Source organism: Heptranchias perlo, chromosome 17 (genome assembly GCF_035084215.1).
Source record: "Heptranchias perlo isolate sHepPer1 chromosome 17, sHepPer1.hap1, whole genome shotgun sequence".
NCBI lineage: Eukaryota > Metazoa > Chordata > Chondrichthyes > Hexanchiformes > Hexanchidae > Heptranchias > Heptranchias perlo.
In genome coordinates, this window is record NC_090341.1 from 15,470,057 (window position 1) to 15,497,786 (window position 27,730).

At 38.9% G+C, this 27,730-nt stretch overlaps 2 protein-coding genes across 3 annotated transcripts in view; both read right to left on the bottom strand.

Annotated features, from left to right (window-relative positions):
- Window positions 1-21,967, bottom strand: part of LOC137334384 (kelch domain-containing protein 8B-like) — a 63,246-nt gene extending 41,279 nt beyond the window's left edge. Inside the window, exons 1-3 of the mRNA XM_067999100.1 lie at window positions 21,858-21,967; window positions 21,402-21,519; window positions 12,704-13,460 (exon numbers count right to left, since the gene is read on the bottom strand). Coding sequence (XP_067855201.1) covers window positions 12,704-13,079 — 376 coding nt within the window. The 5' untranslated portion in view covers window positions 13,080-13,460; window positions 21,402-21,519; window positions 21,858-21,967. The remainder of the gene's footprint in view (window positions 1-12,703; window positions 13,461-21,401; window positions 21,520-21,857) is intronic.
- Window positions 21,968-26,598: 4,631 nt separating this feature from the next.
- si:dkey-32e6.3 (uncharacterized) overlaps window positions 26,599-27,730 on the bottom strand; it is a 29,126-nt gene continuing 27,994 nt past the window's right edge. Inside the window, exon 6 of one of the 2 annotated variants that reach the window (XM_067998579.1) lies at window positions 26,599-27,685. In XM_067998579.1, the coding sequence (XP_067854680.1) occupies window positions 27,512-27,685 (174 nt within the window). In that variant the 3' untranslated portion in view covers window positions 26,599-27,511. The remainder of the gene's footprint in view (window positions 27,686-27,730) is intronic. The other variant, XR_010966062.1, reaches the window with a different exon arrangement.

Consider the following 27,730-nt stretch of genomic DNA (forward strand, 5'->3'; position numbering starts at 1 on the left):
CTGACAGATTCCTTCATATGCACACTTGAAAACTGGCTGAAGTCACAAACCTACCATTCTAAATGTTTTTAGGCAGCCTCGCAGAGCCTCATGGGCCCATTAATGCTGCAGCAAATTGCTGCAATGAAGTTGTTCCACTCTCACCACACTCAGATGGGTGCCCCACTTGCATTGGAAACAGCAAGGGTGTCAGCAAAATATTTAATTGACCTTGACCACAGGATTTCAAACGGGGTCATAGGCAAGGGGCAGGTGGATAGTCCTCTCTGCCCCAGATCCACCTACCCCTGTCTCCCCAGGAATTTCTGGGCCAATGTTTTAATTCTTTTCACTCATTAACTTATATTATTAAAAATCTTTTGCATGCAACTTCCTGTTGTCATGATTTTTGATCACACTTTTAGACCAACATTTTCATTGAAACTGCCTATCTAAATGTTAGAATAGTAATCCTGTATGTAAACAGTTGCCTGTAACAATGTGATTGTATGCTCTGGCCAGTAAATGCACTGCAGAATGAGCTCTGAAGACTCTCTTCCAAACCCAGCACCATCTTGTATATAAAAAAATACTTATATTTATCAACTGACTGGACAATGCCATGGGCAATTTACTAGCTGTATTCTAAATTTATTAGAAAACTCAAATCTCCACAGTAACACCATTAATAAAATCTAATGTTAGTTTGCTATTTTAAAACAACCCAGTGCAAGCTTCATGTTTAACACCAACTTTATTTTACCCCAAGGGCAACAATGTGGATTATTTTCAAAAGTCATCAAGTGATAATTATAGTCCTGTCTTTAAAACAATTACCCAGTCAGATAGAAAGTAACTGCACGGCATTTGGGAGGATAATGCTAGTTTTTACAGCACTTTCATCTCTGCAGTTCCCAATTATTTATATCATCTGGCCAGTGGTCAAAAAAAGTCACTTGAAATCATTTCCTGGCAGCAGTGATCATTTTCTAATTCGGTATTCTCAACTGGCTCAGTTTCTAGTTTCCTAGCGGTTTTACCACAGCTGTTTAGGGAAATTGGATGTGACAAGGAAAAGGCTGAACATGTTTTGCTTTAGTGCTTCTCTGGCACTGTCTTTACTGTTTCCACAGTTCCTCAGAATGACACAAAGTACCATGAAAAGGACAGGAAACCTATTTAACCGATCTTTACAGACTGTGCCATACGTGAAAATAGAAGGATCCTGAGCCCAGTGTAAAGAATCACACCTCCACTGCCGTGGATACTTCTTTTCCCACTTCTTAAAAAATAACAAATTGCCATTCAGGAATCATAACATTAAAGCAGTGTTGTAGTGTTTATCTGAGAAAATAAAAATTGAGGAGAGTGTAGGTGAAATGCATATTGACTTCTCTCATTTCCTTCTAATTGCATTTATGCATAAACCAACCCATCCTATCAAGGCATAAACCCAATCCAATTATACAGGCATAACCAACGCATTTATCCGCACATAAACCAATCAACAATTTCACCTACCTAAATCAATCCACCTTATCCCTGTTTAAACTGATTCGTCCATCCTTTAAACAGTCCACATTTGGGTATGAGTATTTTAACTCTTGGGCCTCATTTTAGTTCTTTCTGGGTATTTCCGGGTATCATTAACATATTTCAGCCTAATCACAAATTAATACTTTACAGCATAAATACTAAAAAGTTGGTATATACTAATGGTTCTCAACTAAAGGGAAACAAGAAAGCATACTTCTGGGATATGAAAACACAATACTGGGTCTACTTAAACCACAAGGCAAAAAGAAAATTTGATTTGTTACAGTAGTCAACAAACAGGCAGTCTTGTAAGGGACATTACTTTATACATGCATTTAAGCACTATGAAAGAGGGTACAAGTCAAACATGTACAATAAGTTAATATCACTCCTGCTATTTAACCATCTCCTGTTCGCCACTTAAGCACTTCACAGCTCATTCCATTTCTTTTCCTATATGGTTGTGTTGCTTTTTTACCTTCCTCCTTCCCCTTGCTCGGTTCCTTTTCAATTGCTGAGCATCTGTAATACCTTCCAGTTCTATGAAGGGTCCATACCTGAAACGTCGGCCCCAATATTAGCAGGGAGGCAGGATGGCAGCAGGGGGGGCGATTGGGCGCATGGCAAACCCACATGAACCAAACTTATCACTTCCGATGCGATCGCACGTTGATTAATAGTGGTTAACGTCCTCTCCAGGTTTCGCGCCCGGCAGCTAGCCTGATTGACAGGCTGGCTACAATCAGGAGCTACAACGCGAGGGGTGGGGGGGGCAGGAAAGGGAGAGAACCAGACGTTATCCAGCGCTGGACTGGAAGACCGGGGTGGGAGAGGGGCAGGGGGAGAGTGGAAGATCGGGGACATCGGAGGAAGATCGGGAGGGTGAGATCGGGGGGACATCGGGAGAGTGAAAAGGGGGACATCGGAACAGGTTTCAAAGATAGGTGCATTTAGTGTTTTCACTTCATTGCATGGTTTTTTATGTAATTTCTTTTTCCCTGATCTGGCCCTTCACGCCTGGTAGGGCGTGAATCAGAAGCGGTGGGCAAGCCGCCCAGGTAAGTTAAAAATCATTCTAATCCATTCATCTGTCACAGGTAAAGTGCCTTAAGTAGCTCAATGGGGTACATTTGGCTCTTTAACTGTCTTCCCACCAGCTTTAATTGCCGGCGGGACTTCTGTTTTCGGGTCGCCCGTGCGCACACAGGTGGGTCCCTGGGAAACTCAGAAGCCAGCGTGTTGGAGCCGGCTTCCGAACCCGGATGGGAATTGCTCAATTTTTGGAGGCCCCCCACCCCCAACGCACCCGCATTTTCCTCCTAAAATCGCCCCCGCCATGTCTGTTCTCTCCACTGATGCAGACTGCCCTGTTCAGTATTTACTTTCTGTTTTTGCTTCAGATTTTCAGCATCTATAGTATTTTTGCTTTTTATTCACAATATGCTGTAAGACAGGTATTATTCAGGGATACACTATACAAAAGAGGTTTGACCAGTTTTAGTTTATTTTTGCTAAATATGTGTAGTGTAAAGTCCATCTGTTTTCTTTGTCTTTTCATGTACGTGCAACAATAACCTTTAACTTCTTGTATTTGACGCTAATTAGCCTCAGCTCTTTATGTTTGATTGCTGTAACACCATAGTCTATCATTGCAAACAGGAAATTACTTCTGAACCAAATATGAATGTGCTGTCTACCCACACTGACACCCTACTAATGACAGACTTGTAGTAGACACAAAACCCATCTAGGAATTATGCTCCGGATGATTTGTGAAGTATTGTCAGACAAAAGCAGTTGATTTGCATGTTTCAGAGCCTGGTAACAAAACCTTGCTAGTCATAGGAGGGGGACGGGAACTTTACATCAACCACAACATGATGTTGACTAGGATCAACATAGCCTCTATGTTGACGAGAATTGGGGTTAGGATACTACAATAATAGATACTACTGGAGGCAGACTGCTTTTTCTTTTCCCCTCTTTGTACTGACAATGCATTCACCATCTGATGAAAACATATGTTGATATTCCCTTCGGAGCAGATGGAAACTATTGCATGAATATTTTTCCCTTGGATCAATTAAGTGCTTTCCGTGTTGCTGGTCCATTTTTGCTCTAATAGCTTTGCAAATATAAGAATGTTTATCTCTTGATTGTCAGTGAACATCAAGAATAAACTTAAAAAAGGCTTACAGAACAGTGGGAATGTGGGATGTATGGGCCTGGCAGATCTATTCAGATATGATTTAGTAATTCAGTAATGATCTTGCAGCCTCTTTGTAAGTTCCCTTCCAATGATGTTAGACAACTTTGTCGTCTTAGTATTGAAATAGAGAGTGGTACATACCGGTCAGTAGTTTTACGTGATAAATTTCTACATATACTGAATGTTATCTTTATACTCAACATCTCTAAAACAATAAAAAATCTTAAATTCAGAGGTAAAGCAGCAAACTTTGGGGCAGATCCAATAAATGGAGTAATCCACATATAGTGGTTGGTGGTAATACAGTTTGTTAAAAGTGAAAGGAAGCAGGGATAAATAATACAGTCCATTTGCTTGTCAGCAACAATTTCAGATCATTTGGAAACATAAAAGGAGATTATGTTTTTCATTATTTGTAGCTGAACAATACTATTAAACCTGCTTTTGGAAGTAATTTGCTTCCTCCTCCTTTGTCTGATGATGAGTACGTTATGGGAAAGTACATTGGTGGAGATCCATATTTACAAATTTTTAAATGAATGTAATTCTAGGGCACATAGACAAACCTCATCTCTTGATCTGAGATCACTCAGAGAAATGGAAAGGCACGTGATCAGTGCTTTAACACAACTCATGCAGGTTAAGATTTTAAATTAGGTTTATCGTAACGCATCAAAGATGTGGCCAGGGCTGGAAAATTTTAGCTATTAGAAAAGATTGGATAGGCTGGGGTTGTTTTCTTTGGAACAAAGGAGGCCGAGGGAAGGTTTAATTGAGGTATATAAAATTATGACGGGACTAGATACGGTGGATAGGGAGAACCTATTTCCTTTAGCAGAGGGGTCAGTGACCAGGGGGCATAGATTTAAAGTAGTTGGTGGAAGGATTATAGGGGAGCTGAGAAGAAATTTTTTCACCCAAAGGGTGGTGGGGGTCTGGATCTCACTGTCTGAAAGGGTGGTAGTGGCAGAAACCCTCATCTCATTTAAAACTTACATGGATGTGCACTTGAAGTGCCTTAAGCTACAGGGCTTTGGACCAAGTGCTGGAAAGTGGGATTAAGCTGGATAGCTCTTTTTTCGGCCAACACAGACACGATGGGCCAAATGGCCTCCTTCTGTGCCGTAACTTTCTATGACTCTGTGAAGTTCTTCAGACATAAACGTGCATGTATTTCATGTACTTTAGCAGTGTCTGATGGAGTCCTTCTTTCAGGATGAGGCGTGCGTGACTCATACTGAAATTTGAATAGGCAGAACAGAATGCCTGGCCTAGGCTCACATCCTGTTCATTATATATGAGCTTGTTTGGAATAGCTGATTATTGCAAAGAAGCTAATATTACAAAATTGGAAGAGCGAGGCTGAAATCTTATATCTTGTTTCAGTTAATATCATGCTAATATAGAAAAAAATTGCTTTTCAATTGAATGGTCAATTCCTGGCTATATTTAAAAGTTCGGGACTTTGTTGCCCAAGGAGGCGAGGGAGGAAGATGAGCTTCTAAAATCAAGTCCTGGGAGTATTGGTTTCCATATCTACATCATCCACTCTGCTCAGTACCATAACATTGTATAAATGGTAAGCAAAATATTGGTTTAGAAACAGAATCCATATGGATTGAAGTTAAAGATAAGAAGGGATCGATCATGCTAATAGGGGTATACTAGAGACCACCAATAGGGGAAAGAAGGTGGAGGAAGAAATATGTAAGCAAATATGTGAAATGAGTAAAGGATATAGAATAATCATGGGAGATTTTAATTATCCCCAAATAAACTGGCAAGATGAGGTAGGTAAAAGGGTACACAGCATTTTTACAATGTGTGCAGGATTCCTTTCTTACCCAGTATGTAAAAAGCCCAACAAGAGAGGAAGCACAACTGGATCTACTAATGGAAAATGAACCAGAACAGATAAGTAAGCATGGGGGAACATCTAGGCAATATCGATCACAACATAATAAGGTTTAAAATAAAGATAGAGAAGGACATAAGTAAGTCAAAGACCAACGTAATAAATAGGAAAAAAGCTGATTTTCAGGGGATGAGAATGGAACGAGGGAAAATAAACCAGAAAAAGTTACTGATAAACAAAGAAATAGAACAGCAGAGAGAAACATTGAAAATGGTAATCAAGAGAGTCCAAGAGAAATATATCCCACTAAAAAGCAAGAACAAACTAGCCAGTAATGATGCACCATGGATGAATAAAGAAATAAGGGCAAAATTGAAACTAAAGAAAAAGGCATACGCTAAGTACATAGATGACATAAGGGAATACAAAAAGGTTAGGAAAGAAGTTAAAAGAACAATTAGGAAGGCAAAGAGAAAATACAAAATTAAATTATCAAGGAATATGAAAAGAAATAGTAAAGTATTCTACATACACATAAACAAAAGAAATAGGGAAAGGGCCACTAAGGATACACATGATAAACTCACAGATAATGACAGCAAAATGGCAGAAATATTAAATAATTACTTTGCCTCAGTATTAACCAGGGAGATTAACATGGTGAGCATGACATTAGAAGGAGAGATCAAAAAAGATATAAAGACATTTAAGATAGAAAGGGGGGAGACAATTCATAACCTAATCAAACTGAGAGAGGATAAAACCCCTGGCCCAGATGGATTGCATCCACACATATTAAAAGAAGTTAGGGAAGAGATAGTGGAAGCATTATTTATATATACACACACACACATATACACACATATTCATTAGAAAAGGGAACAGTGCCAGAGGACTGGCGGATAGCTAATGTGATTCCAATATTTAAAAAGGGAACTAGCACCAGTCCAGAAAACTATAGACCAATTAGCTTAATGTCGGTGATAGGAAAGATAATGGAATCGTTACTCAAAGATGTATTAGAAAAACATTTAGAAACCGAAAATATAATAAAGAATAGTCAACACGGATTTCAAAAGGATTTCATGCTTGATCAACCTTACTGAATTCTTTGAAGAAGTAACAGAAAGGGTCGACAAGGGTAATGCAGTAGATGTAATATATTTGGATTTTCAAAAGGCCTTCAATAAGGTACCGCATAGTATACTCGTAACTAAGGTCAGAGCATGTGGAGTCAGGGGACAATAAGCAGAATGGATAGCAAGCTGGCTACAAAATAGAAAACAGAGAGTAGTTACGCTAGTTACTCAGGCTGGCAAAAGATGGGAAATAGTTAATATGAGGAGGACTGTGACAAAATACAGGAAGGCATCTACAAACTTGCACAATGGACATGTAATTACCAAAAGAATTTCAATATAGATAAGTGTGAGGTATTACATTTTGGTAGGAAGTATATGGGGCCCACATACTGCTTGGATAATAAGAGTCTAAATGGAGTAGAGGAGCAGAGGGATCTGGGGGTACAGGCGCACAAATCACTAAAAGTAGCAACCCAAGTTAATAAGGCCATAAAAAAAAGCAAAGCAAACACTGCGGTTCATTTCTAGAGGGATAGAATTGAAAAGCAGAGAAGTTATGTTAACCTTCAATAGAACCTTGGTTAGACCGCACTTGGAGTACTGTGATCAATTCTGGTCTCCATATTATAAAAAGGATATAGAGGCACTGGTGAAGGTGCAAAAAAGATTTACTAGGATGATACTAGAACTAAGAGGTTATACCGATCAGGGAAGATTGAGCAGGGTGGGGCTCTTTTCTCTAGAAAAAGAGAAGGCTGAGGGGTGACCTGATAGAGGTCTTTAAGATTATGAAAAGGGTTTAATAGGGTAGACGTAGAGAAGATGTTTCCACGTGCGGGGGGAGACCAGAATTCATGGCCATAAATATAAGATAGTCACTAATAAATCCAATAGGGAATTGAGGAGAAACTTCTTTATCCAGAGAGTGGTTAGAATGTGGAATTTGCTACCACAAGGAGTAGTTGAGGCGATTAGCATAGATGCATTTAAAGGGAAGCTAGATACACACATGATGGAGAAAGGAATAGAAGAATATGCTGATAGGTTAGATGAAGTAGGGAGGGAGGAGGCTCCTGTGGAGCATAAACACAGGCATGGACCTGTTGGGTCAAATAGAATGTACAGGACAGAAACAGGCTATGTAAACAAGCTGCTTTTATTATGCTTTGTATTGAGTATTTGAAAAATGTCAATGGAAATAACAAGATATAGAGGTCACAATGCCAGCTATTACAGGAAATAGTAAAACTTTACATTTGTGCAGTAGTCCAGAGTTAAACCACATTGCTAAGACAAAGTACAAAGGTGGAAAAATGTTTATTTCCTGAGCAACAACACGCTTATTTAGATAAGGACAAAAATTCACCAAAAATATAACTGAAAGAAAAATGAATAAGTCAACAAGACAAAGTTATCAAAGCAGGGAGGTGTAAGTGCAGGACAAGGCCCTTGCTAATAGAAAGTGGAGGTGCTTAGATCTGTAGCAGTTACCTCCCTAATTGAAATGATGACTACTTCTCAGAAGGGCTAACACAGACCTATTAAGCACTTTGTAATAAAAACTCTATGATTCTCTGCACAATGTTGTAATATATTGCTTCTCCAACTTGACAATTCAGTGCTATAAAATTCCTTTACAATGTAGTGATCATCTAGAGTGGTAACATTGCAGTGCAACAGCGGTGTAGTAATTATCCAAGAGAATAACATTCTTTTCACCTACAAGTCTGGATTTTCATGACAAATGGATTTTGTTTCGTGACTAGCTGCGGAATTCAGAATGTTGCAGAAATCTACCCTCATTCTAAAAAGACCAGGGTAGAATTCTTTTATTTTCTAACATTATTTGCTTTATGTCCCATATAAGGTTTAAAATGTACTAATGCCTATAGTTCAAATTGCTAGCTAGGAAACATTTCAATCAGAATTGTTAAGTAACTTAAACAAATAAATCCTCAGCTTACATCAAAATCAAGTTAAAACTAAAGATGTATCAAATAACCAAAAAAATCATTTTGTTTTTGGCTATTTTTAGTTTTAACTTGTTTTTGATATGGAAGAGGATTTGTCTGTTTTAGTTACTTAACACGTCTGATTTAAATATTTAATAGGTACATTAGTTTTAGTACATTTTAAATCTTGTATGAGACAAAAAGCAAATGACATTAGAAATAAAAATGCTATGATAGTCAGTTGATTTTCTTGAATTAATTTATTTGTGTTCACTCTGTGCACGTCAGTGGTTAAATCATAGCATACAGAAAATCCCACTGTGGCCCTGAGATGCAGAAAAACCACAAGCAGTGAAGGAATAAGTCAGCAGTCACATTAGTCCATTTTATCAATGGGTCACAGAATCTTTACATCAATTCATTACGCCCACTACAATGGTGTAATGCAGTTGTTACATGCTTTTTTAATGTAGGGTCTTTTATCTAATATAAAATGGTAGCTGAGTACGTCCACCACATAAGCTGTTGCTAAAAGAATTATATAATGACTTATTTCCACATGTACCAAGATGTTCCATAATTTGGAGTCTGGAGTTGAGTGAAGCCTACTTCCGATTAAAGGGGTGCTGTTTTCAAGGAAAAAAGTACTCAGCAAATTTTGGTTTGGAGGGAGAGGAGCCAAAACATCATTTTGGTACAATGACATAATGATGAGTTTTATGAAAATTATCTGTTTACATTGTGTGCTTGTAACTAAATAAAAAGGTTGCAATACACTTTCTTCATGAAGGTGATGCACCTTTAAATTCTACTTCACAGCCATGCCAACAACAATATTTGGTTGCCTTCATAAGATGTGTATTATATACTTAGGAAGACAAACCATGGTACCATGTTGAATGTCACAAAGATTTGACTGACAGTATAATGAAGTCTATCAAGTGATGAATCAATATATCCAAAGCACATTTTCAACATCCGAAGATATATTATTTTAGAGTGCATGTTGACTGTTGAATCTGATTATATCTTGCCTTGGCAGAGTTAAAAGTATTCATTATTGGAGTCACCAGCAATTTCTTACGGCTGAATCACTCACAAGCTAGCCCTGAAATCTGTTATCTAGCTCTCACTTTCTAAAAAGGGACAAGTAAAAGGGTGAACGAGTCACGAGGGGCATGGAGAACTGACTGATCAGGATTTAAATCTGAAAATATATGTGTAAAAAAATTACTTCTACTGGCAACACAATGGAAATGGCAGAATAAGATTTCAATTTTCTCTGCAAATCATGATCAGTCAGTCTGATTTCATCTGTTGAGCCTAGAATATCAGACATTTCCTCTCACTTACTGCAGGGTACTGTTTTCTTTTCATCAGTTCATCAATATCTTTTGTCGCTGTGCACCTGCTGCCATGATCCATTGGAAAATTATAGCTGCTGCCCATTTTGCTATTGTACTAGATATGCTTATGAAAACACTTTTATAACACCGCCATTATTCAGATCGGTTTGAATTTAGTCTACAAGCAACTGCTGATTAATATCAAGACTGTTAATGATAAATTACTCTGATAGCATCTTTACCACATTACATCACCTGATATTGAGCAGTAAGTTAAATCTCTATCACACTGGTGATATAAATTACCACCAATGCATGAGCAGTATATATGCACTGTCATATTATCAATAAATGCCAGAACAAAAATCAAATTACTGTGAATGTTAGGACTAGATTTCTTCCTTGATGGGGACCAATACCAGTAATTGGTACCATCAAGGAGGATATCTAGTTCTAGCTTTGTTCAGGATGGCCCAAATGGCCCAATTCCTTGTGTTTATACTAAGGATTGCCTGAGTTAGTTCATGCACGAAGATACATTATTTGCTGAATACATACTCTGAGTTATGATTTGGCTAACATTGGAAGGAGATTTGTATCAAGTTAGTCCATGTGAGTGATTTGAATCCAAAAAATCTTAATTCAGAGAATACTGTGATCAAATGGTGAGAGTTTTACATCAAAAATTGAATGGAAGTAAACAACTTAACAACAATGCAAAATTATAACACATGTGAACAGACTACAAGTAATTCCACCGTGTTTTTTATTTTGGAGACATGAATCTGATTGGTTTGGATGGTCTCAATGCTATCTACAGTGTTAAATGGGTCACAGCACATACCACGTTGTTTGGAAATATATCGCTGTTCCTTCATCGTCGCTGGGTCAAAATCCTGGAACCCCCTCCCTAACAGCAGTGTGGGAGAACCTTCACCACACGGACTGCAGCGGTTCAAGGCGGCGGCTCACCACCACCTTCTCAAGGGCAATTAGGGATGGGCAATAAATGCTGGCCTCGCCAGCGACGCCCACATCCCATGAACCAATAAAAAAAAACCTTTTATTATTTTATTTAAAAGTTTCCTCCCTCTCCACTCAGTGATTGTCTTTCCAAGTGGCCTCTGTTTGCTACCTCATTCTGATACTATGGCCAAGAGTAGAAAATGGACAAATGATCTGCCAATATGTTGCACCAGAGGAGTATAAAGAGTTAAGCCACGATTTGTCAAAGAGAGCTTTGGTTTAAGACTGTGTGGATTGAAAATATATTATTGAGCAGTCTTCCAAAGCAAAGTGTGGAAGGCATTGTCTGTACAATGTAGAGGCAAGGAGAGATCAGCATTGCAACCAGTTTGTGCTATATCCTATATAATGTCAGCACTATGGACATAATAGCCCCTTTATCCTAATAACTAGCTATATTCAGCTTCAGTTTGAACTTCAGTCCAGCCTTCTCATTTAGCCGGCTAGAAACATGCATGCGTTCCCCACCCCCCACCAAATACTGTAGTATCATGGATGGATATTTAACTATGCACTGCCAGAAATTGAATGTGTGTCCTTCCAATCAGCTTTCTAATATCTCCAGCCACTCTCTCACCAAACCATAAGGAATTGGATAACTGTCAGGAACTGGGCAAATACTCACCATTAGACGGTCAGAAACTCGGTGAACTTCCCCCCCCCCCCCCCCCCCACTACCAATAGACCATCATCAGGCAATAATTAACAACCAAAAACAGAAGGCCCCTATCTTGGTGCGATTCCAGTAACAGGCAGCAATTGCTCGCCCTTCAGTTGCTATGATGGTGAGAAACAAATGACCAATAAGAGGAGCTGCCCAAATGGAACGCAAAATAATCCAAATTGGGCAAAATACAGGTAATTTCAAATTAATGCAAAATGGCCTAAATTGGGTTTTCCATCCAGCCTGGCTGCATCCCCAATAAACAATCGCAATGAGAAAAACGGAAACAAAAAACAAATTCAATGATGGCATTTTCTTCCTCCACTGTAACAAGTGCAGAGTAACAAGATTACATGCCTTAACTCTCCTTCAATAATATGTTTCTAAAGGAAATATTTTTACATCCATTCTGTCAAACAATATTTTCCTCGGGGCTCATGATGTTCCCTTTCTCAATCTTGCTTGTTGCTAAGCAGCAGCATAAAATCATGTTTTAGGGAGGTTCTTGACCTTGGAATTAAAACCACACAGAATAAGAGCTGGGAAATCAAAGCGTGATTCTCTGTTATGCAGCTACAACATAAAGAAATGAAACATTTTCCTAACAATTCATTTTCACTCCATTTTCAATAAACATGAGTTCTCGGAGCCAAGTATTTTGCATCTTATAATGAGCTGTGCACTTTAGTGAGTGACCCCTAATACAGCATAATATGTAACATGAAAAGTCAGAAGCCAAGATACAGTAACCTTATTACAGAAGTTTTCTAGTATAGAAGACAGTGGGTACATCATTTAAATTTAGTTCATCAATTTAATGTTGATTGTCATATAGAAAAACTAAACTATATGTAGATATCACAAACTCATAACAGATTAAAACAATTTATACCATTTTCTAATTTATATTATTACACTCTATGTAAGATATTCCTTCACAGTATATACTGTATGATTGTTTTATCACTAAATTAACTGCAATCTGTAGCTTCATGTCTACAAAGACACTTTAACGGAAAGTTCAAGTATGATTGAGAGATATCAAGTGACATACCTTTCTTGACAGCTGTTATTCCCATTGAAGGTTGTCCGAGCGGTGCCTTTTTCTCCCACTTGCCTTCATCCATGTTAAAAATGTCTACTGATCCTAAAGGGCTCTGCTCCTCATTCATGCCTCCAATAAGAAGGACTTGTTTGCTTAGAATGACTGCTGCTGCCCCAGCTCGAGGAGTGGGCATTGAGGGTAGCTCTGTCCACTTCTGACTGACAACATCCAACATTTCGACCTTGTCCAGGGGCAATCCTGTCTCACTACATCCCCCAAGAACAAACAACTGCCGATCCTGATACACCGGAGTGCAGTACACACGTTTGGTGGGCATTGGAGGAAAATCTTCCCAGTACATGGACTTTATAGTACTCACTGCCATACCTTAAGTGCCAGCGATAATTCGTTCTCACTGAGCCTCCACAGAACATGAGATTCCTTCAGTCATATCTTCCAGAGCATTAAAACACAGCAGAGTTCATCAGTGAAACTTAACCTGTCAAGAGAAAACTAATTGGAAAGATGATTGCGATCACTGGAATTCCACAGAGATAAATTAAAAATGCCTAGAATACTTTCTATTGTGACTGCTATAGTCACAGGTTCACAAAGGCTGTTCTTTTTAGAGATTGTTTTATGTGGGAGTCCTAGGGCAGAATGTGCCAGCAAATGACTTGAGGAGGAAGGAAGAGCACAATGGAGAAATCTGAGTCTCAGAACTGGATACCATCTCACATTCTTCTCAGGCAGCTATGTTTTAAACCTTCATAAAAGGAATAAAAGCAGATGTCAGTACTTGTTTTCCTAGGTTAATAAATGTTTCTTTTCTAAGGAAAGAAAACATTTCTTTGGATAATCTACAATATATAATATCCATTTTTGGTTTACACATCAATACATATCTATAATTCCAGTATATTCTGTAATCTTCAGAACATAGTACAGAAGGTCACTGCCTAAGATCTAATTTTATTTAATATTGCCTAAACCCAAATCTCATCCAATCCAAATTTAAATCTTTGAGGATAAAACATAATTATGTACCAATTCAGATTTTGTAGTCAGGCCCTTTAAGATCATATTAGAACATATATAATTTACAGGAATATATTTTATCCATGTTTTTACTTTGAGCAGACATAACCATTTTTAAAGTCGTGTCAAATATTTTTTTGGGGGGCTGCATGTAGTGACTGGCAGTAAAAGACAGAGGTATTTTTTTACAATGGATTTATTTATTTTCTCCATCTATTAGCTTACCCACACCCAAAAGGATGGAAAAGTGACAGCTCCCAGGTCTCAGTCACTCTGTACCTCACCAGCATAAGACATGCGAGAATAGTCCCATATGATTCCCCTGATTTTCCATTACTCTGTGGGGAAACGTCTGGCCTTTGTTCTACGACTGAGATTGGGAATTCACTCTGTGGGGAACTGTGAATTAGTATCTCATCACTCTGCAACATAATCACTATGCCATAGTAGTTGTCCATGGTTAATTCCAATAATTCACTATATAACATGTAAGAACACCTGACCTGGGACTCCTGCAGCAGCACAAACAGTACCACCTTCATTCAATGCTCAGGAACTTGAAATGTCAGTGTGACAGTGTCAGAATCATGGTTTTAATGGCATGTGAGAGCTACTACAGTTTTCCTTTTACTAGTCTAACGATTGGTACCCGCTGAATCAGAAAAGACCCCGCATTCTTCCTGCAAGTATTACAGCATGGATACAGGTATGTGTTTAATATTATTATTTGCACAACCAGCATTCTGAATTTTATAACAAGCGCACAGGACCCACTGACTCGGCATACGATATAAACTGTTCTTCATGCAGAAAGGATATTGTTTCAGTTAGACAGGAATTTTGATTACCTCAACTATCAGAGGCTGCACTTTCATATAAACATTACTTTTTTTCATTTTTAAAGCAAATGTGCCTGCCTCAAATGATTTATTGTAAACAATTTTACAACACCAAGTTATAGTCCAAGTTATACGAAAGTGCAGCCTCTGATAGTTGAGGTAATCAAAATTCCTGTCTAACTGAAACAATATCCTTTCTGCATGAAGAACAGTTTATATCGTATGCCGAGTCAGTGGGTCCTGTGCGCTTGTTATAAAATTCAGAATGCTGGTTGTCAACCCCAGTCCATCACCGGCATCTCCACAAATGATTTATGTCAGAGTTTTCCCTTAACTACAATTAATGAATGCAAATACTTCCTTTTTTTAAATTTACACTAAATCCCAGAATAAATTACTTTTAATCATTGAGGAGGAAACTTCTCAATTAAGCCATTTGCCATTTTCAAATCAAAGCACCGCTAATTACAATTCCCAACTATTTAATTATGTCATTAATTGTTAACGGATCCAAACTAAATAAATTACTTTTATATTTAAGGATGTATTTATAAAGATTTAGGTCTGGATTTTCTAGACGGCAGAAATAGCATTATCAATGTTCCAACGGTTATAACCAGCATTAACACTGAATAATGTAATCAAGGACAAAATGGGGGAATTACATACCCATGTCTGATTTTCTTTTTTTTTGCTGGGCAATTAGAAGTATCCCCTATCAGTGTGCAACCAAATTTTTATTTTTAGAAAAAGAATCCTGTCTGCCCATATGCACTATCCTTGGTGTGGTTATAGTCATGAGTGTACTTGCTCACTAAGGAATTTTTGTAAAGTTATTATCTGTTTTAGCACCCGGTGAGCACTTTGCTTCTGAACCAGGTGCATATTTTGTTTTTTTAACTAGCATATTATTTTGGATGCTTAACTGGGATAATACCACCGAGAGAAAATTTATATTCAAATAGAGAGAATGTCAGTGGGACAAAATATCTGCTTGGATTACTTAACTCTCGACTGCCAATGGTAAACCTTTACTGACTGCTCAATACTAAATCCTGGCTAAATTATCACACTTCCTCTCCTTGTTACATTGACTTTCTTTATCCTTTCACAAAGAAACTAACAATTTAATCAAAGCTAAGGTTGTACACAAACCTGATGACAAGCATTCTGCAAATTAACACACCCTGAAAACCTAAACTCGAACATAAACGCTAAACAGAAATCATTGTCACACACCATAGAATCACACCCTGGCCCCTAAATGCCTATCATATTAGTGTAAATAAGCCCACATTATAAATATGATGTGGAGATGCCGGTGATGGACTGGGGTTGACAATTGTAAACAATTTTACAACACCAAGTTATAGTCCAGCAATTTTATTTTAAATTCACAAGCTTTCGGAGGCTTCCTCCTTCGTCAGGTGAACGATGTGAAAATTAAATCCTCGAGATGAAATCTCGAGGATTTCATTTTCACATCGTTTACCTGACGAAGGAGGAAGCCTCCGAAAGCTTGTGAATTTAAAATAAAATTGCTGGACTATAACTTGGTGTTGTAAAATTGTTTACAAACATTATAAATACACATTCATCCCAACACATTGACCCTTAAATGCAAACCAATCCCACCACATTAGTGTTAGTAGGCCCATTCTATAAGAACTTGCACTTATATAGTGCCATTAATGTAGTAAAACGTCCCACGGTTTTTCAAGGGGCATAATCAGACAAAACTTGACCGAGTCAAAGGAGAAGATATTAGAATGGGTGACTAAATGCTCGGTCAAAGAGATAGGTTTTAAGGAGCATCTTAAAGCGAGAGATGGAGAGGCAGTGAGGATTAAGGAGGAAATTCCAGACCTTTGGGGCTAGACGGCTGAAAGTATGGCCGCCAATGGTGGGACGAAGGGAAAGAGGGATGTACAAGATGCTACAGTTGGAGGAGCGCAGAGCTCACGGACGATTGCAGGGCTGGAGGTATTTACAGAGCTATAGAGGGGCAAGGCCATGGACGGATGTGAACACAAGGAAAAGAATTTTAAAGTTGAGGTGTTGCTGGTCCAGGAGTCAATGTAGATTAGCGAGCATAGGGTTGATGGGTGAACGAGACCACGTGTAGGTTAGGAAACGGACAGCAGAGGTTTGGATGAGCTCAAGTTTATGGAGGGTGGAAGATGGGAGGCCAGCCAGGAGAGCATTGGAATAATCGATTCTGGAGGCAACAAAAGCACGGATGAGGGTTTCAGAAGTAGATAAGCTGATGCAGTGGCGAAGATGGGCAATGTTACAGAAGTGGAAGTAAGCGGTCTTTGTGATGGAGGATATAGGGTCGGAAGCTCAGATCAGAGTTAAATAGGACGCCAGGATTACAAAAGTCTGGTTCAATCCTGAGACAGCAGCCAGGGTGGGGGAATTGAATCGTTGATAAGGGAACGGATTTGTGGAGGGGGCCAAAGATGATGGCTTCAGCCTTCTCAATCTTTAATTGGAGGAAATTGTGGCTCATCCAGGACTGGATGTCAGATAAGCTATCTGACAACATAGAGGCAGTAGAGGGATTAAGAGACATTGTGGTGAGGTAGAACAGAGTGTCATCAATGTATATGTGGAACTTGACGTCATGTCTTCGGACGATGTTACTAAGGGGTAGCATGTAGATGAGAAATAGGAAAGGGTCAAGGATAGATCCTTAGGGACTCCTGAGGTAACGGTGCAGCGTGGAGAAGAAGCCATTGCAGGAGATCCTCTGGTACGACTGGATAGGTAAGAGTGGAACCAGGTGAGGGCAGTTCCATTTAGCTGGACAATGGAGGGAGGTATTGGAGGAGGATGGTGCGGCCAACCATGTCAAAGGCTGTAGAGGAGACGGGATAATGCACCATAGTGGGGAACCAAGGGTCTAATGAGAATGAGGGACTTATAGTAATTAAGATTAGTAAAATTAATGGGACTAAAAGCTGACATATCGCCTGGATCTGATGGCCTTCATCCTAGGATTTTAAAAGAGGTGGCTGCAGAGATAGTGGATGCATTGGTTTTGATCTTCCAGAACTCCCTAGATTCTAGAACAGTCCCCATGGATTGGAAGGTAGCAAATGTAACCCCGCTCATCAAGAAAGGAGGGAGAGAGAAAACAGGGAATTATAGGCCAGTTAGCCTGACATCAGTAGTAAAGAAAATGCTAGAATCTATTATTAAGGACGGAGTAACAGGGCACTTAGAAAATCATAATATGATTAGGCAGAGTCAACATGGTTTTATGAAAGGGAAATGGAGTTTGACAAATCTATTTGAATTTTTTAAGGATGTAACTAGCAGGGTAGATGAGGGGGAACCAGTGGATACAGTATATTTGGGTTTTCAAAAGATACTCAATAAGGTGCCACACAAGAGGCTGTTACACAAGATTAGGGCTTATGGTATTGGGGGTAATAGATTAGCATGGATTGAAGATTGATGAACGGACTGAAAACAGACAATAGGAGTAAACGGGTCATTTTCAGGTTGGCAGGCTGTAACTAGTGGGGTGTTGCAAGGATCAGTGCTTGGGCCTCAGCTTTTTACAATCTATGTCAATGACTTAGATGAGGGGACCGGGTGTAGTGTATCCAAGTTTGCTGACGATACAAAGCTAGGTGGGAAACTAAGCTGTGAGGAGGATGCAAAGAGGCTGCAAAGGGATATAGACAGGTTAAGTGAGTGGGCGAGAAGGTGACAGATGGAATATAATGTGGGGAAATGTGAAATTATCCACTTCGGTAGGAAGAATAGAAAAGCAGAATATTTTTAAAAAGGTGAGAGACTAAGAAATGTTGATAGCCAGAGGGATTTGGGTGTCCTTGTACACGAATCACAGAAAATTAACATGCAGGTACAGCAAGCAATTAGGAAGGGAAATGGTATGTTAGTCTTTATTGCAAGATTGTTGGAGTATTAGAGTAAGGAGGTCTTGCTGCAAATATACAGGGCTCTGGTGAGATCACACGTGGAGTACTGTGTACAATTTTGATCTCTTTACCTAAGGAAGGATATACTTGCCTTAGAGGGGGTGCAACAAAGGTTCACTAGATTGATTCCTGAGGAGGGTTGTCCTATGAGGAGAGATTGAGTAAAATGGGCCTATATTCTCTGGAGTTTAGAAGAATGAAAGATGATCTCATTGAAACATATAAAATTCTGAGAGGGCTTGACAGGGTAGGTGCTGAGAGGCTGTTTCCACTGGCTGGAGAGTCTAGAACTAGGGGTCATAGTCTCAAGATAAAGGGTCGGCCATTTAGGACTGAGATGAGGAAAAAATTCTTCACTCAGAGGGTTGTGAATCTTTGGAATTCTCTACCGCAGAGGACTGTGGATGCTCAGTCGTTGAGTATATTCAAGACTGAGATCGATAGATTTTTGGACACTAAGGAAATCAAGGGAAATGGGGATATGGTGGGAAAGTGGAGTTGAGGTAGAAGATCAGTCATGATCTTACTGAATGGCAGAGCAGACTCGAGGGGCTGTACGGCCTACTCCTTCTCCTTTTATGTTCTAATCTTATGTCACAAAGAATGTCATTGTGATTTGTTTAGGGCCGTTGCATTGCTGTAGCAGGGCTGAAAACTTGATTTGAAGGCTATCAAATGGAGTTGTGGGAAGATTGGGCACGGATTTGGGAGGTGACAACACATTTGAGGTCTGAGAGGAAAGGAAGGTTGGAGATGGGGCAGTAGTTTGCAAATACAGAGGAGTCAAGGGTGGGGGTTTTTTTTGAGTTGATGATAGCAGATTTTGAAAGGGAGGAGGACAGTACCTGAGGAGAGGGAACCGTTCACAACAGCAGCTGTCATGGGGGCCAGGAAGGGAAATTGAGTGGTCAGCAGTTTAATGGGATATAAATACACACTCATTCTCACATCCTGACCACTTAATCCAAACTCATCTCCAGCATTCACATGCTAACGTAAATAATTGTTCACCACAAAAAGGCACTGTCTTTATAAAAAAAGTGTGGTGCAAACTCTCTCTTATTTAAGGAGGGACAAAAGCCAACTAATTCAATAATTGGGTTCAATGTGATTTATGTCATGTGATGTCTTTGTAATTAAAACAACGTAAGTAATTTCCTCAGTGATTCTCCTGATAGGCCGCAGTAACTTTGGCAGAAGATCAGTGGAAACCCCATTTGTGGATCTATCCAAAGTTTCTACTGATCTTTCGCCGAAGTTAAGGTGGCTGATCAGGAAAAACCCCCCCCCCACCCCCGAGGAAATCCCTTACACTAATTTCACATCCCAACACCCCACCAAAATGTTTCTCACGCCCCAAATATAAACAAACAGAAATTGAGTCTGCAACTCAACCTAAAAAGCAATTCAAAGGGATTTCAATAAAAACTAACTATCTAGTAGGAGAATCTCCTGTTCCATGTTTGCTATCAAATTCCTATACCTTCAATCCTCAAATACAAATTCATCCTTATAACCATTTCCATATTCCAACCTCAAAATACAAACAAGCACTCCACTGCTGTTCCCAATTGTTGGAGAGTAGCTCCAACCCACTAACATGCCATGAAAAGGTAGTATAATCGCTGTACATCAATGCCCAACATACCTCCCATGGCCATCCTCATCCTCATTATTCATATGTACACAATTATGGTTTCAGTGAACCCTCCTGTAAATGTCATATTAATTAAATGTAAAACAACCAAGGTAATGTGCACCGAGTGTATGATTTTCTTCATTTTTAAAAAAAGTTTGTGCCTTGACTGTTTGATTGTTCACCATCCTATTGCCTTTTATTAGGAAATGAATCCTAGATCAGATGAGCTATGAAAAGAGATTCAGCAATAATCAAAGTTCTTATAATCACAAAGGGAATCAGAGCGATGATTGTGGAAGTGTTCTTTTTGCTGAACCAGAAAAAAATAGAGGGGCATAAGATTAAGGCAAGGAAATCTTGTACTAAAACATAATTCAAGGAGTAACTATTTCCCACTTAATTTATGGAATAAGCTGCTATTGAGTGCTGTGAATGAGGTCTTTAAACATTCATAAAAAGAGAAAAGGTTAGATTTCTGATTCAATTGCAAGGAGAAAAACAACTGTTTGTTCCCAGGGCAACAGGGATAGGAAAAAATGTCTGAATGGGGAGAGTATATTTTTACTTTCTTACTTTTTTTTAGTCCCCAAATGCAAAGTCAACCCCACATTTCAACCTACAAATGCAAACTCAAGTAAACCATCAAGCACAAATCCATAACTCTAGCACTCCAACACAAACTTGTACGCTGAACCCCAAAATATAATCCTATAGTCTACACCTCAAAACAAACTATTACTCTAAAACCTACAAATTAATGTTGTTGATATCAGCTAACAAACCCTTAACATCTACATAAGATATTTGTCTGCCTATATTTTAAACTGTTATTTTTAATGGCTTTTGCCAGTGTTAAAATAGCGGACAGAAAAATGCAATACAAAAGCTTTAATAGTAATTTCTATGCTTAAATCTCTGAACACCATACACTAAACAAGAACTCTAAAACCTTAAATATGTTATAAATGAAAATGTAAACCCAAAACCTAAATTCCTAAAAACAAATTCATATTCTAAGCCTTTAAATACAAACCTGTGCCATAATCACTCAGAGATAGATAGACCTTTACATTAAATCACAATACAAAGATATCCTGAACCCTTAAGTAAATATCTACATCTCTAATTCTGAAAATAAAACCCATACCCTAACCCAAATCAACACAAAATATCCTAAACTATACATGCAGAGTAATATTTTAACAGGCTGCGACCTCATTTCATAAAGTTTAGCCAACCTTTTTTTAAATATGGAGAAGAGGGAGGTCCAAAGTCATACTATTTTCACCACCGTGATGTCACACACCAAGACCGTGATGAAGCCTTTCAGCATGACCGTGTCAACATCTGGTTTGTCTATAAAGAAATAAAAAACGATTTTCCAATTTCTTTTTTTAATAAAACTCTGCCGTTTAACCCCTACACCTCTCAATTTAAATCTAGTCCCTATTCTGATAGTCTCCCTTCCCATTACCAGTTCCATCCATTAGTTATTCCAGGCTTATACCCAGACTGAAGTTCCATCAAATAAACACCAGCCCTAAACCTGTTGCCTATGACTGCTCGTATCATTCAGAAATTCTAATAAAGCAGGAAAGATAAAACACCGTATCTCTCCTTATAAGTTACTGTGTGTACACCATAAAGTTACCAAATATGCGTACAATATGTTACTGTGTATATAATGACTATACCTGGTAGCAGCATCCGCACCTTTATGTGCTTTGGTCGGTTCCTCCCCTTGCTCGGATGCCCACAACTCCTGGAGTTTGTCACTTTCCCAGATTCCTTACCGATTCCAGTTAATCGCTTCTTGGCTGAGAGTTTTCCTCACTCTCTTGAAACTATTCCAGAATCTATAGTAATCCTATTTCTAGCTTCCTATGATCGTTTTAGAAGCGGATTCCATAGATCCTCAGACTGATTCCTGTTGTTCGCTCAGAACTGGGTTGGCTCCATTCCCTCACGCCAGCCTTCGGCTTGTCCTATCTCTCCTCCAGGATTTGTTTCTTTTTGTATTTCCACGCTGGGTGCCTCTGCTTTTGGTTTCACTGATATTTCCCCCCAAATTTCTGAAGAGATTCTTTATTTTTTGCTGCCGGGTTGAATCTGATTCGTTCTCATGTTGTGTCTCTCCCCCTCTTGCTATCATTACTTTCTCCTGGATTTCCGATGTCTCTCCAGACTCTACTTAGGGGCTCCTGGTGTTGATATATTTGGTTGTTTTAGTGCTTCCCTCAGTTTATTTCACTGTTTCCATGTGCACCCCTCCCTCTCTTTTTCTATGGCCCTCTATTGATGCTTTTCAGCTCTCTCTCTCCGAGGAAGCTAAAAATCTAAAAAAAAATCGCGTCACCCGAATTAACCCTTTGAGACTCACAACCTTCCCCGGCCGGTGTTTCTGAGCTTTCACCAGGTATCCGCACTATGCAACGCATCTTCCATGCCTTCCGCATTAAAATGACCAGACAGTCGCCGACTGGACACAGAAACGTTTCCGAGGTTTAATAGCAAAAGAAGCAAAATAATTCAAAACCCTTCAGAAGTGAACTTTTCCCGCCGATATGCCTTGGGAACAAATAATAGCAAAGGTTCTAGTCGGCCCTCACTATCTGCATGCACGACTATTTACCCTCCCCCACACACTGCCCAGGGGCTAATGCACCATCTTCCGTTGCCTCCCTTAACTGACAAGCTTGTCGCTCATTTTGCGTTGTGTACCTTTGCCCGCACTTCCTCCTCTTCTCCCCCCAACCGTTTAATTTAACAGAAAATGCTGGAAACACTTAGCAGGTCAGGCAGCATCTGTGGAGAGAAAAAGAGTTAACTTTTCAGGTCGATGACCTTTCAACAGAACAGGAAGATGTTACTGCCCAGAATTTGCTGGAGTGAGGCAGCTCGCCGCATGCCACATTAGTTATACTTTTTCCCTCACCCTTCAGCTCGAAAAATGTTTGCATTGCAAGTTGCTGGAAGTGCGAGCTGATAAGGAGGGCACCAGGACATCTCAGACTTGGTGATAGACTGTTGGTCTTGACTGTCTCCTTGAAGATTGATTTAAGCACCTTTTATTTCAAGGTTTTAATGAAACAGCAAAAGCTTCAAAATATAATTCTCAAGTACTTTAATGTTATTTCATGTTTAACTTTTTTTTAAATCTCCCCTCTCCTAAGCCTTTTCTCATATGCCTAGTGTCAGGCTATTGTAATGCTATTCTATAACTAGACACTAGAATGGGCTAGAGTTGTCCCTATTTCTTTTATTCTTTCCCTCAGCCACTAACTCCCCCACCCCCACATAAAGAGAAGGAAAGAAAGATTGGATGGAGAGAAAAAAGAAAGACAAAATGAAAAATTTTAAATTTAAAAAATCTCTAACAATTTACTACCCGTAGGAATGAGACTCCACTGTTTCAATTGTTCCCTTTCTGGGGCAGAAAGGCTGATTGACATTGCAGGAACATAAATCTCATTAAAAAGGTACTTATGATGATAAGTATCAGCCCTAACTTTCTGGCAATTAATGTGCAAATACAGCAATTTCTTGAAATTCACAGGGAGGTTGAGGGCAAGCTGCCATTTTCACGAGGGCAATGGCGGAGCAGTGCAAATCGTCCAGCAACTTGTGGCAATTCGCAATTCACAGTGTATCTCTTCCTCGCCACAAGTTGCTGGACAATTTACACATTAACAGCAGGCGCATTAAACTCGCCCCAAGGAGTTCTAAACTCGTCACAATTAGGAAACTGCTACTTTTACTCAATGTAGAAGACTCAAGAATGCAATCCGAGTGTGCTCAAGACTTTCAGCACTTCTCTCATTGCTGTATGCATGTGAATAACTGAACATTTGGAACGAACTTCAGTTCAAGGTCCAAACTCAGGCCCATCTGCTCTCCATATAGTCACTTACTCAAATGTCCCCAAAATGCTGACAGGTATATATAATGTGGGTGTGACCAAGTTATTTAACTTAAATAGTGATGGCAGGACACATACCAAATTGGCAAGCAGGAGTCCAGAAATGGCAAGCAAGACTACAGATTGAAAAGGTTTCCCCCACCCCATACAGAATAGTAGGTATGTCAAATATACTCCCATCAATGTTAATTTTTTTTAAAAAGGACCTGAACAAATACCCAATGAAGAAAAGAATTGGGATATATATTGGCATAGTTGTTGAGTAATCCAAATGCAAATGATGGTTCCAGTCCTGTTCCAACTATAGGAATATCTTCTGTTGAATAGGACAGGAGCATGTTAATAATGTTAGATTGGTGTCCTCATACACCCCCTCACAAATTCACTCCCCCATCTGTTTCATGCCCACGTAAAAATTAAAATTCTGTAGGACCAAACATTGGTAAAACCTGATCCTATTAGTAAAATTACACTTGATACAACAACATATGTAACAGCACAAAAATCTTATTTTTTTAAGCACAAGCTTGTATTTCTCCCTTTTGGCTGATTTTTTGCAGATCAAGCTGAGGAACATTTACATCCACTGTCAGTATCAAGCACACCAAGGTCACCCTCCTCTACACTTGACATTTCCATTTCCCTAACCAGTTGTTCATGTGGTCTCTCCAAAGGATATGACTAAATGAGGCTTAATTGTGAGAAACTTTGTATTTTGGACTTATACCCACGGAACTCTTGAGCCTACCCAATCTTTTAAAAGAAAAAAAAAGTGGTACATATATTTCAGGAAGTTATTCCACACATTTGAGGTTAATATCAAATTTGCACAGCGATAACAGAAAACATATTAGTACAGTAAAATAGTTCTACATACATTAAAAGCAGTCTGTGCTTTCGGGTCTGGTCGTTTAGCTGTGCCCTCCGGTGTTCAATTGGACAATGGAGGGGGGGGGGGGGGGGCGGTGGTTGGAGAAGGAGAAAGAGCTCTGCCTATCTTCGTCGGTAGCTCTGTTGGGACAGAATGCTGTCCTGGCACAGTAAGACATAAACCTCATCAGAACCCATCCAAAACTCAACCTTATTTTGCCTAGGAACATTACAGCTGACAGATCAGACACCCACATCCCATTACTCTGGTCTTTGAATTCGGGTCCAAAATCAAAAATGAAGTGTTCTACATCTCTTCAAAAAAACTCCAATATTTTGAATGCAATATATTAGCAACCACAGCCCATAAACACTCCATCTTTGATAATTTTTTTTTAAAAAGACTTTCTAAGTTTTACCTAATTCAAGCCAACTTTTATACATTGATTTACATTATGTGTATAATTGATTTATCCTTCTCTTACACAGTTCTGCCATCAAACGGTCCTACCATCAGAGATGCAACTACATGTAATGAAGTCGAAGGGAAGCGGGGGAAAGCAATTCTAAGATCATTTGGATCGGGGAAAGTGATGCAATGCTAAAACATTGTGGAGTGAGAAGCAGTAATTAGGATACAACCCCCTGCCCCCCCCTTTACTCAGTGATTGGGCTTGATTGACATTACTATTGTTCAGCACCAGTTAATGGAACAAACTAAAATGCAGTTTTGACCGTCAAATGAAACACAATTTCAAAAATGATGTGCATTACATGTAATTATCCACATGCATCCATCTCCTTCCAAAAGCTTTAAATCCCAGTACAGCTGCAAGAGGTACTTAAGGAAGCTGAGTTTGTCAGTCATGGGAATCAGTTCCACAGCAAGTGACCCAAACAATGTCCAGATATTGTACAGACATTTCTGTAGTAATTCTGTGAAATTGTTATCAATGCATCTGTTTTAGCTTCCATTCTATATCATATTACAAATCCTGGAATTCTTGGCTGGCAGCCAGATTTTATGCAATATTTAACATATTTTCCTCTGTTGCACACTGAAGACTTGAAAACCCAATTTCAACAAAGAATCAGCATCTCCAAAGTCTTGGAGGGAGGTGCGTATACCTTATGTCCACCAGATTTATGGACAACACTAGTATTGGGACTGCTTCTACATATCCAGCAAATGTGGCAGTGCGCTCTTGCTAATGGATCACCAGTAATGGGAGCTGGGAACAGTAGAAGAAATGGAATGGAAATTAGTTTTCTTTTATTTAAAGGACCAGAGGTAAAATAATAAATTACGTTCTAAACAGGCAAATAAAAAAATGACAAAAACCATATTAAAAAAATCAGATCAGGCAGTATTATGATATCCCCGTATCTTACTGCTGTGGAACATCACAGTCAATGACTAGATTTAACTGGAATTCACAGAAAAGTATGAATCTTGGTTAGTTAGTAGCAGTCAAATTAAACTTTTTTTTTCCAGTTATAGCCTAGAAATCAATTTAATTACAAAATTAAAATTGAGGCAGGCACAAAGCACGGAAAGATTATCACCTCATTATTACCTCCAAGTATGCTTTAACAGCGAGATGAACCATTGTTTTTCTTCAAAAGAATGAGAGACAAATGACCCATTACACAAACTCTACTTTTTATTGTAACAGACTTGGAAAAGGTTTTCACCAGGAAAGTCATCTCATACAAGTTTCCATGGAACTGTCCAGTTATAGGACCTGACTAGTTAAACATGAATCATTCAACAAAAGATGTACTCATCACTGAATTGCTGATTTACAATCTATTTAAGCCTTCATGGAGGATGAGCAATATTCTCAGTACTTGTGTAGCAAGATGGAGTTACTATTCATTTAGCAGGGCAAGGATTAAAGCACCACTCATAACTATGTTCTTGAACCACATGAGTCACTGATTATTCAGAACTGCAGGGGTAATAGTATTTGTTGTGTAGCATTTAGCTAGCAGGATAAGAGTTAAAATACTGTTACAGCAGTTATTCTAAAACTGCGTTGAGTGCTTGTTTATTCAGGATGGAAATAGATGCAACTGCTATTCACATTTGTTGCAGAATCTCAAGGAAGGACTTTCTATTCAGCTCAGTAATGGTTAAATATTCATATTAACACTATACACCCCAACTGCATTACTCTCTTCAGGGTAATAATTCCACACAGTGCATTTCCCAACAGAATAAATACATTTTTATAAATATATTTTATGAACATTTATGGAATAAAATTCATTCAATCTAATCATATTTGACTGCATTTAAGTTATCCTGCTCATGCATGCAAATGGTGAAACTGTAAATTCATTTCCACAGTAACCATAAATGTTAGATATTTTTTCAGAGTAATGCATCATTGCGATTCTAACGTTTCACTACAACTCAACCAATATATCTCAACCTTCACCATGGTCCTTAATATAATTAACAAATTTATATATAATTTTATTTTATCTGGTTGCATTTTCAAACACATGCCCTGAGTTTATCTGCTATCTGAGGTTGTTAATGTGCTATGATATCTACAGTTGTGAAAGCGCTGTGTAGTTACTGTAATTCTCTTCACACTGCTGCACACACTTGATGAAGTAACGCCGGTCACAGATGGCTCCAAGAAGGTCTGTCTGAACCAGACAAATGTCATACAGCTCTGAGGTTGGGACAGTCCTGGTTCCAGCACCATCCTCCACAAATACCTATTTTTTAAAAAAAGATTTGAAAGTCATGCTATAGCTATAGTT